At 35.7% G+C, this 12,332-nt stretch overlaps 1 protein-coding gene across 1 annotated transcript in view; it reads left to right on the top strand.

Moving 5' to 3' along the window:
* PIBF1 (progesterone immunomodulatory binding factor 1) overlaps nucleotides 1–12,332 on the top strand; it is a 199,467-nt gene that overhangs the window by 116,484 nt on the left and 70,651 nt on the right. Inside the window, exon 10 of the mRNA XM_065895935.1 lies at nucleotides 7,892–8,057. Within this exon, the coding sequence (XP_065752007.1) occupies nucleotides 7,892–8,057 (166 nt within the window). The remainder of the gene's footprint in view (nucleotides 1–7,891; nucleotides 8,058–12,332) is intronic.

A 12,332-nucleotide genomic window follows, 5' to 3' on the forward strand; every position in this document is an offset into this window, starting at 1 on the left:
AAACACATCAGGATATATGGATCCAAACAATAATATCCTCCACAAAGTAGACATATTTGGGCCTCATATACTTTTCCCAGCTATCCTGGCATTGCTCATTATGGTTACTTTATAGCACAGCCTTTAATTGTAAGAGCCTTCTTCCTTCAAAGATGTATTTTGTTTCTGGAAATTCATACTTTGCTCAGAGTAAAGAATAAACTGGGTACGACTATTTGGTATGAACAATGAAGTAAGAAATTTGGGAGATGCTAAATGTCTGACAATAGAGGAATAATAAAGAATGGAAAATTATGTGTCCAATAAAAATAATATTTATAAAAGGCGTTTAATAGCATAGGAAGATTTTTAAGTTATATCTGGGGGGAAAAGATAGCGAATTCTATATGAATATATAATTTACATATATAATGTGCATAGCAAACATGTTTATATATGATAATATCAAATATTGGTGAGGAAGTAGAGGAACCATATTTCATACACTTCTGGTACCATTTTTCATTGATACTGCCACTTGGGAGGGAAATTGGGCAGTATCTCTTAAAATTTTAAATCTTTTGATTCAACAATTCTACTTCATGATGATCTTTCTTAGAGAAACATTCGCTCGTGAAGTGGAGGCATTATTTATGGTGGCCTTTGAAGCACTGTGTGTAATTAAAAATTGGAAACAATCTAAATGTTCATTAGTTTAGGATAAAATAAATGAATTATAGAATTAAATGATTATGTCCACATTGTGATCTACTGTGTAGCAAATGGAAAGAATGAAGTAGAAACATGGATGGATCCCAAAACATATTCTTAGGTGAAAAAAATTTGCAGACTGTATGTGACATGAGCCACTTTTTAAAAAATGAAAAAGGAGACTGATATGTCCTTCTGTGTATAATACACATGTATTGTTTAAAAAAAAGAAAAAAGGGCTTCTCTGGTGGCGCAGTGGTTGAGAGTCCAACTGCCGATGCAGGGGACACGGGTTCGTGCCCCGGTCCGGGAAGATCCCACATGCCGCGGAGCGGCTGGGCCCGGGAGCCATGGCCGCTGAGCCTGTGCATCCGGATCCTGTGCTCCGCAACGGGAGAGGCCACAACGGTGAGAGGCCCACGTATGGAAAAAAAAAAAAAGAAAAGAAAAGAAAAACCACAATGAGGATGCACAGAAAAGTGATAAATAGGAGGTCTTTAATCTTTACTTGTAATATTTGAAGTTTCTTCCCTAAGAATGGATGTGATAAATTACAGAATTAAAAATAAAAACTTGAAAATATTTACTTGTGCAGAGAAGGAGATATATGAAAACATAAACAGCAATTATCATTATGAGCTTACAGTTGACATTTTCTTCTATTTTCTGTATTTTCTAAAATTCTATAATAAATGTGTTATTTGTATAATCAAGACAAAAATTGTAAAGCTATTTTCAAAAAGACACACTATAAATGATGAAAGGACATTTCTTATGTGGCTTATGAATTACTTCAGAATAAAAATGAATTCAAAGCATTTCTTTTTTTTTTTTTTTTTTTTTTGCAGTACGCGGGCCCCTCACTGTTGTGGCCTCTCCCATTGCGGAGCACAGGCTCCGAACGCACAGGCCCAGCGGCCATGGCTCACGGGCCCAGCCGCTCCGCGGCATGTGGGATCCTCCCGGACCGGGGCACGAACCCATGTCCCCTGCATCGGCAGGCGGACTCTCAACCACTGTGCCACCAGGGAAGCCCCAAAGCATTTCTTAAGTTGATCGAATTGTTTGTTCAAATAAGTGTCTATTTCCCAGTCCTGTGAAATAGTAGCATTCATCCTGATGTCACCAATGCATTTGTTAAAAATTCAGTCCTCTTTGTTCTAGTTACAGTTCATATAGATTAGACTCTCTAGTAAATCCATTAGTATAGTTTGGGTAGGTAATTTTAACTACTGGTTTAAGATACCAAGTTTCAAATCAGTGTGAAGGACTCCTATTGCCTTCATATTTTTAACATTGTATCTCTTTAAAATGAAAAAGTCTTTATTATATAAATCTTATATAATACATATAATCTTTACATGGCCAGTAACTATTTTTTATTAATCATTTATTTTAGTTTTAAAATATAGATTTTATTAAATCCTTTGCTCAAATATCACCTTCTAACAGAGCGATGCCTTCCCTGCCCAACGTCTTTAACATAACACCACCACTAATATCTCTATCATTCTCTCTACCCTCACTCTATTATTATTATTAGAATTTATTAGCTTATCACCCAACTTTTGTTTGCCTTTTCATCATTACAATGTGAGATCCTTAAAGAGTAGTGATGCTATTTGTGTTTCTCTGGTATCTAATAGTACCTGGCACATTTAGGTGCACAATAAATATTTTTAAATGAATTAGATGTTGAGGAATGAAATATTCTGGTTGGGACTTCCCTGGTGTTCCAGTGGTTAAGACTCCACGCTTCCATTGCAGGGGGTATGGATTCGATCCCTGGTGGAGGAACTAAGATCCCTCATGCTGTGCAGCATGGCCACAAAAAAAAAAAAGAATAAAAGAAAAGAAAAACAAGAAAAAAAAAAGAAAGAAAGAAATATTCTGGTTAATGGAAAGTTAGTCCTATATAAAACAGCAGATATGAAAGAGGAAATAAAAAGTGTACTTTTGTAAAAAGTATTAAGTGTCTTGTACTTCATACTCATTATGCTTTAAATATATATTTGATAGAATACCAGTTAATATAAGATTAGATATGGGTCTATAAATATAGATATACAGATAGATACTATTGAGAGTAAAAAAAATATTTAGGGATAATTGAAAAATCAGTAGTTTAGTATCTTTAACCTAAGATGATTAGCTTTTCCTCAGTTCATAGAAGCAGAAAATCCAAACAAACAGGTTTTTGTGTCCTGTTTTCTTTTTCCCCCCTCAATTCTTAATTGGCATAAGTGGATCTTAGGGTTTGGTTAACTATCACTCAGTGACTCATCCAGAAGCATTTTCAGCATGTGGTACAGGGCTAGTAATACATGTAGAACAGGTTCAGAAACACAACCGAAATTCTCTGTAAATAGAATGGAGATGAGTTTTATCCCCTGAGAATTACAAATAGCAGGGACAAAGAGTAGTTAAGGTGTGGATTAGTTAAAATGAATAATTCAAAGGGAATTGAACATCAACTCAATGAAGCCTTATTAAAAGAATAAGGAGAGGGCTTCCCTGGTGGCGCAATGGTTGAGAGTCCGCCTGCCGATGCAGGGGACACGGGTTCGTGCCCCCGTCCGGGAGGATCCCACATGCCGCAGAGCAGCTGGGCCCCTGAGCCATGGCCGCTGAGCCTGCGCGTCCGGAGCCTGTGCTCCACAACGTGAGAGGCCACAACAGTGAAAGGCCCGTGTACCGCAAAAAATAAAATAAAAGGACAAAGAGGAGCCCGAAACACCAGAATAAAATGGGATCAGTGTCCCACTCAGGTAGGCAAGATTGATTCTCAGTTGCTTAGAGATGGCAGCTTCTGCCCTTGTCAACTCCAGTTTCCCACAGCGAAATCCCTATCTGGAATCTCAGGCCCATCTCTGTTTAAAAGCAATTTTTTTTTTTAATACACGTAGAAAGTTTATCAGCAGCGTATGCGCCAGTTGCTTGTCGAATTTAGAATTAAATTATCCTCCCCAACACAAAGGATTTAGTGGTCCAGCCATGACTACCTGCTCCCATGTATTCTTTTAAACCCCACAAGTATTTTCTCTATATTGACCCAGAGTCCCTTTCAAAACTTAATCTAACTGATGCCTAACTACTAAAATCCTTCCCTGAACCCTTTCCTGTAACTGGAAATACTGTTACTTTGCTTAACTTCTTTTACCAATCTTCCTTGTGCAGGTGTTATTTCCTGTGCTCTTTATCTATCTATAGTTGTTCTCCTGAACATAGACAAATGCCTTGTCTCAGCTGCTTCACTGCCTTACTTCTAAACTGGACCAGCTCTCAGAAAATCTTAATGGAAGGACCACTTACTGGTCCTGGTGATTATAGGAGCCTTACCACTTAATATAATATTTGGGGGTATTTTGCCTTAGAAAGTCTATCTAGGAAATGAGATTAGATAATTGGGTTCAGAATAAATATCCAGTTTTATTTTTTATTTTTTTTTTAATTTTATTTATTTATTTTGGCCATGCCACGCTGCACGCAGGATGCAGGATCTTAGTTCCCCGACCAGGGATCGAACCCGTGACCCCTACAGCGGAAGCGTGGAGTCTTAACCACTGGACTGCCAGGGAAGTCCCATATCCAGTTTTAATATTGGAGAAGCCATGAACATTTTGTGGATAAAATTCAAAGATCAGTTGTTGTTTCTCATTGCAATAAAAACTAAAATGAATAATTATAGGAGTCTTTGACTTTCGTACCAGTGATAATCCTGTTGATAGAGATTGGAATAAACAAGCATTGCTTGGCTTAATACATCAGAGTGTAATGAGCAAACTTTTCACCATCATATATATGTAAAGACTGCTGATGTAAATATTGTTATGAAAACCTGTTGTTATTTAGTGTTTTATCTGGTGCTTTTGTTCAAGTGAGCTCTCCCATTTCTGAGAACAGAATTCCATGTTGATGTCTCTCCTGCAGTTATTTCTCAGCACTGCAGAATATGCCATGCTGCTTGGAGTTTAATTCACCATAGCTGAGAGCATTTCTCATGGGTTAACATCTCTGTTGTTTCCTGTCTAATTGCTGATTTTCACCTTTTAACAGGTAAAATTCTCCTTGTTTGTCCAGCCCAAAGTACGTTGCAGTGAATATTCCTTGAGAGCAAAAACAGTTCATTCTAGGTCCTTATATTACTATTTTTAAAGTAGTATGTGATTTATGAAAAAGTCGTATGAAAACTAAAAACCCAGCTAGCATAAAGACTCATCTAGTCACGTTGGGGGCCTGGGCTAACAATAGTTGGAGATTCTGATTATACTTTAACTTTGTAAGAAATGTGACCTCTTAAGGTTACTAGGTTAGGATATCAAACATAAACTTGTTAACATGTGAATAATATTGACTTAGTTCAAATAAGATGTTCACATTAAGAGGATAAAATGAGAAGTCTGAGTCAACAAAGTAAAATGTGACAGGTTATATTAGCAAAACAAGTAGGAGGAAGTTACCTGAGATTGTCAGCCTGTACCCTTGTCATCTGTTCCTCACTCTGGAACTGCTTTTGCAGCTCTAATGTTTCCTCAGCATTTTCACAGTTCAACTTAAATTAGAAGAGTAACTATTATTACAAAGTCAGAATGATTTGAGGCAGATTTTCTTTTAGTGTGTAAGCAACATGAGAATAGATGAGTCCTTTAGAATTATCATTTGAGGTGGGGGTGGTGGTGGTATGAATTGGGAGATTGGGATTGACGTATATACACTAATATGTATAAAATAGATAACTAATAAGAACCTGCTGTATAAAAAAATAAAAAATAAGTATATCTGGTTAAAAAGAATTATCATTTGGTTCATAGAAGTGTCATTTTATTAAACTTAGTATCCTCAAATTTCTAGGAGATAACTACTTAACTGTTCAGTATAGGGGAAGAATAATAGTGCTAAAAGTAACTTTCAAGTGTCATATAACGAATAAGAAGAGCAGGTGAAATCTAAAAGCTAAGTCTTTCATTTCCTGTTTGGAGTTAGCATTGACCTCAGAATTAACCACAATGTCCTGAATCCAGAAAAAGGCAAACTTTGCTGTTTAATTTTTTCGAAACAAATTCTTTTAAAGATAAATAGCACATTCCAAATGACTTATCAAGAATATATTTCAGTAATGAAGTCTAGTGTGTCTCACAGTTTAACATACAAATAGGTATGGATTTCACATACGTTTTATGCATTTATAAGACAATTTACCCCAGGGAGTACAGGGCATTTTCATGTCAGTAAATTGTTGAATTAATAAATTTTTGAGTAAAATAATTTTTTACTACTTCACATCCATGATGATGGCTATCATCAAAGAGACAATGGTAAGTTTTGATAAGGATGTGGAGAACTTACCACCCTCGTAATTGCTGGTGAGAATGTGCAGCCACATTGAAAAGCAGTTTGGCAGTTCCTCAAAAAGTTAAAACTGGAGTGACCATATGACCTAGCTGTTCTTTTATACATACATAAAATTAATGCCTGGACTTTCCAGAAAGTTAAAGACACAAGCTGCATTCACCTTAAAGCCTTGGTATGAATTAAAGAATGTGTAGCAATATGCTTGAATGGAACTTCCACCAATCTGATTGTGAGATGCTTTTACTAAAGATAAGAGTACCAAGAGTGAAGTAGCCTGTAGCAAGTATCTAAATGCCTATTTTCTCTGGTTATACTTTGAATGTTATTGTCACTTACAAGAGTGAAATGACCTTTAAAACACATTTGAAAGTTTATCTGAACTCAGAAATGTCAGTTAAGAGTACTGTGTAATAGTGGAAAGATCATTCCTGTAGACTCAAACATAGCTGAATTTGAGACCCCACCTGAAATTTACCAGCACCTTCTTCCTGTTTAAAGAAATTAATCTCTGAACCTCTGTTTTTTCATCTGCAAAATACCTAATAGAGCTCTTGTAAGGATTAAATGAAATACTGTGAATAAAACAGACTATGCTCTCTGCTTCCCGCCCTGCACATACTCTTGTTTCTACTTCCGAGAGTACTTTCCACCCTGTACCTCCGCCTGCTGCGCACACACAAACACACACCTGCACAAACTGAGTTAAATCTTCTTCCTGTAGGTTCCCATTGAACCTAGGGATTACCTTATTGAAGCACTTACCATATTCTATTGAATTTTCATGTATATTTTCCTCTCTTCCCCAGAAAACTAAGTTCTTTTTTTTTTTTTTGCCACGCCACGCAGCTTGTGGGATCTCAGTTCCCCAACCAGGGTCTCAGTTCCTGGAACAGGGACTGAACCCTGGGCCACAGCATTGAAAGCGCTAATCCTAACCACTAGACCACCAGGGAACTCCCGAAAACTAAGTTCTTTAAGGGGGAAGAAAAAAAAGAAAACCTATTTTGTCTTCCATTGTATACATATTTGCTTGGCATGGTGTCTAGCTCAATAAATATTTGAAAAAATGAATTTTAGGAACATCTAGCATTATACTGGGTTCATAATAGCTCCCTGAAAAGGTGTAATATGTCTTTGTTTGCTTTCTGTTAGAACACAGTCAACTTGAAGCATTTTCAAATCTATAATATGCAGTGAAATATATGTTAAATGGAAATGTTTTCATTACTAGCTATACCTATGGAATGAAGAGAATGTTTCTTATCTGTGTTGTAATAGACTGCTTATCGTTTTATATTTATCTTTGTACTTTGTACATTGTGTTTTCTTGTAATATTCAGATATATACATTTACTAACTTAAAAATTTATTTTACAAATATCTCAAGAAGATGCAGGTTAATGTGCATATTTCACGCCATTCTTCTCCATCTGATATTATTTAGACTTAGATGAAATAGCAAGTTTGGAAACAATGCTATAGATTTAAGAAGGCCTATGAAATATATGGAAATTAAGTCATTTTAAGCAATATAACTGAAATTTGTTCTTACCATTTTTTATTTTAAATGTCTTACAAAATAATAATAATCATAGAGAGGTAATAACTATTTTTGGATGGAAGGAATGAAAAGAAGGGAGGAGTAGAGGAAGTTTAATTGGTATGTTTTGTTTCCTGGACTTAGCATATTTCCATACATATGCCTCTCTAAATTATTTACAAAACCTTTGCTGAATAAATAAAAGTTATTAACTGCATAATAATATGGGGATATAGAAAAAAGTAGAAGTAATGTTTATGTTTCTATAAATCGAGATTTCTTTAGTGTTTCATAATTTTCTTCTTTCAGGTACAGAGAACTACAACTTAGTACAGAAAGCAAAGTAACAGAATTTCTCCATCAAAGTAAAATAAAATCTTTTGAAAGTGAGCGTGCTCAGCTTCTACAAGAGGAGACTGCAAGAAATCTCACACAATGTCAGTTGGAATGTGAAAAATATCAGAAAAAATTGGAGGTACATATACAAGCTTTTCTTTTAAAATTAACACAGACTGTAAGCTCCATAAGTACAAGGTCTGTATCATATTGAGCTTTATAAATAATATTTGTGTTATGTATGAGAACAAGCCTGTGTCCTTAAGTTTTAGAGATCTCTTATCAAGAGGACATATCTTCCTCTTTTAGATAAAGAGGTGGAAAGAAGGAATGGACCATTTCTAAGAAAAGGAATGCAAATTGCCATAGGTCTGTTTGTTGTTTTTAAAATACTGGCAAAAGTACCCTTAAATCAGAAATCTCATTTAGCTAGAAAATGGAGGGCTTCCCTGGTGGCACAGTGGTTAAGAATCCTCCTGCCAATGCAGGGGACAGGGTTTGAGCCCTGGTCCAGGAAGATCCCACATGCCGCGGAGCAACTAAGCCCGCGAGCCACAACTACTGAGTCCATGTGCCACAACTACTGAAGCCCGCGTGCCTAGAGCCTGTGCTCCACAACAAGAGAAGCCACTGCAATGAGAAGCTTGTGCACAGCAATGAAGAGTAGCCCCGCTCCCTGCAACTAGAAAAAGCCCACGTGCAGCAATGAAGACCCAATTCAGCCAAAAATAAATAAATTTATTTAAAAAATAATAAAAAATTAAAAAAATAAAAACACTGAATGAGGAACTTCCCTCGTGGTCCATGCTAAGACTCCATGCTTCCAATGCAGGGGACCCAGGTTCAATCCCTGGTCAGGGAACTAGGTCTCACATGCCGCAACTGAAGATCCCACATGCTGCAACTAAGCATGGGACTTCCCTGGCGCTCCAGTGGTTAAGACTTCGCCTTCCAATGCACTGGGTGTGGGTTCCATCCCTGGTTGGGGAGCTAAGATCCCACATGCCTCATGGCCAAAAAACCAAAATGTAAAACAGAAACAATATTGTAACAAACTCAATAAAGATTTTAAAAATGGTCCACATCAATAAAATCTTTAAAAAATAAATAAAATAATAATAAAAATTAAAAACATAGAATGAAAGGTGCACTAATACCATTAAAAATTAAAAACATGGAAATATCATTAACATGATTAATTAGCTAATGATGTAAGTATTCATTACAACAATCTTTCAGAAATATCATTTCTGAAGAGTACTCTGTTAAGTAAAACTAACAAAATAGAGTCTCAGAAAATAAAGCCTTAGGGAAAAACATAAAAACAATGTTAAATAATACATATTTAAAGAAACGTAAGTGAAAATTGTAGATGATGCTTACTTCTAAACAAAGCAGTGTTCAGCATTTAAAACTTCTTCAGGTACCTTCTTTGGGAAATTGCTGCAGTCATAATCTGCTACTGCCAACTCTCCCACACATTTTAGATTAGATTAGCTCTGATTTTGTATTCATCTTTTGCAAATTTTTCATGGTTTAATTTTATAATTCCTAGCAATTTCTTTTTCTTTTCACATTGGATGGCTGTGCTTAAGGATATGTTTGGGATGGGGAGGTGGGGTTATATTTAGGAAGGTAAAGAAGCACTTCCCCTCTCTCTGTACTGAAACAAACATTTCACTAACCAGTACTTCACAACATACAGTGCTGATATTTTCTAAGCCATTCTATTCTATTATTTTTAGCTGGTTGGAGTTTAAATTGATTTCACGACCTCCTAAACGTTGTGACTTTAGGAGGTCTATGGGAAAGTGGTATGAAAACCACTTTCCCATAGACCTACCCACTTGGTCTGTGGATGCAGGTGACTAATAATTATTGTGTTCTCTTGTGTAAAGGTCTTACATGGAAAAACAACTTTGTAAAAAATATCATGATTCTAAAAACTTTGGTTGATGAAACTGAAGCTGTAGGGGAGTTTCTTTACAGCTTCTCCTTTGTTAAACTAGGATCTTTGAGAGGACAAGGACTGTTTGTTTATTACTGTGTCACCAATGCCTAACACAGCGCCTCACTCATGGTGGATGTTCAATAAGTATTTGATGAGTGAGTGACTGGTTTGATGAAAGCTAATATAATACCATTGTTTGAATCCATTTTTCTGATAGCAGAAGGTATCTTAGAGAATTGTTATTTATAATGAATTTAGAGAGAAATAATTTTGTGAAAGGTAGAGATTGCTATAATTATGTACTTTTCAGTGGCTTTTACCCAGTATTCTCATTGATTTATAACTTGGGAACAATTTGTTTTATTTTTACATAATTATGAATTGCCAAAAGCTTTCAAAACACTGGCTTTATATTTTTGTCTCTTTTTAAAGCAATTATTGACCTATAATTTTGTATTTTCATTCATTTTATATATGTGTTATCTATATAATTTTATATAATTTTGTATTATTACTAAAAGGAAGGAGATATCCACTGTGAAAGCTTGATATTTAATGGATTCCTAAAAGCAGTTGACCTATTTTTTGCATTCGTGTTTAAACTCAAATGTTCATAGACTGGTTTTTTCCTAAAGAATCTTTAATGTAATAGCCTTCCATGCGTCCAAGAATCAAGTTCTTCAATGGCTTTTCAGAAACTGTAATAAATTTTTTCATAGCAGCCACTCAGACAAATCCATAATAAAGGAGAATTCACTACCATGGGGTACTGAGGTATTGGAAGGTACCCCAAATCAAAAGTTTCTTACAATCTCTTCTCTATGTTATGAATGAGAATTTTAAATTGTACCTCTCAATTTAATACTACTTTTAAGTCTCTTCTTTAGATAGTATTTTATGAAATATCTCATCTTCAGCATTTTGATTCTTTATCTCTTTATATATCCATTTCTGCATTTTTTCTTTGTGTGGTATTTTTATTGGAGAAAGTGGAGTACAGATGAAAAGTATCAGTTGTGCTGTAGGAATTGCCATTTAACACTATCCTTACTGATCCTCTCTTTGACAAGGAATTCAGCCACCAGATTCTTAATGAATTACATCGCAATGTAGTGAACTCTCTGAAAGCTCCAGATTGTTAAACCGTGCGGTGATTTTGTTATAATAAATTCTCTAGAAAACATTTCCAGCCAGCAAGAATGAATAATGCTAAAACAGGAATTTTCTTTTTCTGACCCAATCAGGGACACTAGAAATCATACTACAGATATTATTCCCATGTTATTCTTTCTCCGCCCTTCAAAGGAATGTATTTGGAGGGTGGGAATGATGTTTAGTTTATCTAGGGTTAGGGGAGGGGGGGTTAATTAATTTATTTATTTGTTTGGCCGTACCGTGCAGCATGCGGGAGCTTAGTTCCCCAACCAAGGATCAAACCCATGCCCTCTGCACTGGGAGCACGGAGTCTTAACCACTGGACCACCAGGGAAGTCCCTGGGGTGGGGGGGGAGTTCTGATGGAAATAATTGAAGAAAATGAGATGGAATAGATTAAAAGAATATTAAATCAAAATTTCTGCTTGTTAAAAACTGTAAATAGATCTTCCACATCTTTCTCGCCATCACAGGAAGCACACAATCACATACATTTGTTAAGGTAAACTTTGTCATTAGAGAAACTAATAGAGAATTCAGAATAATTAAAGCAGTACATCTCATTTTTACAAACCATTTAATACGAAGTTCTCATAGTTGTATTTCCTGCAGTGGTAATAATATTTTTCAGCACTTTTACTATGTTCTAGGTACTCTGCTAAGCACTGTGAGTTTATCCTGTCACGTAATCCTTCCAGCAATATTCTGAGGTAGGCATAGAAAGAATAATTACCTAAGATCACAACGAATAAGTGTCAAAGACCGGACTGAAATCCAAATCTTTCTGGCTCCAAACCATATTCTTACCATAATATTCTATTGCTTCTCAGGAAATACTACATTACTTATGTTGTGTTAGGAAGTAAGTGTAATACCACCCCATAATTTAGTCTGTACTAGTAAGTAAACTTTCTAGGTAGTTGGAATTTAATGTAAGCATTAGAACATTCCTTTGTTGCTAGAAATGTCTCCTGTTTTAGTGAATTCATTATTGTCACCCTAGTGATTCCTTCAATGAGTTACCATAGGAAAATTCAGGATTTTTTGTTCTTACATAAAATAACTCCAATTTCCATGTCTTTTATATCTCTTTTTAATAATTTTTTAGCCTTTCTTTCTATACAAAGGCATTTTCTGATACTGCCCCGAGTAGCACTTCACATTTACATTTTGATTTGCTGCTTTGGATTTTTGATTGTTCAGCAAACCAAAAATCTTATTAAAACCATGGTAAGAGTAAATGAAATAGGACTTCCCTGGTGGCGCAGTGGTTAAGAATCCGCCTGCCAATGCAGGGGACACAGGTTCG

This window comes from Phocoena phocoena, chromosome 18 (genome assembly GCF_963924675.1).
Source record: "Phocoena phocoena chromosome 18, mPhoPho1.1, whole genome shotgun sequence".
Classification (NCBI taxonomy): Eukaryota; Metazoa; Chordata; class Mammalia; order Artiodactyla; family Phocoenidae; genus Phocoena; species Phocoena phocoena.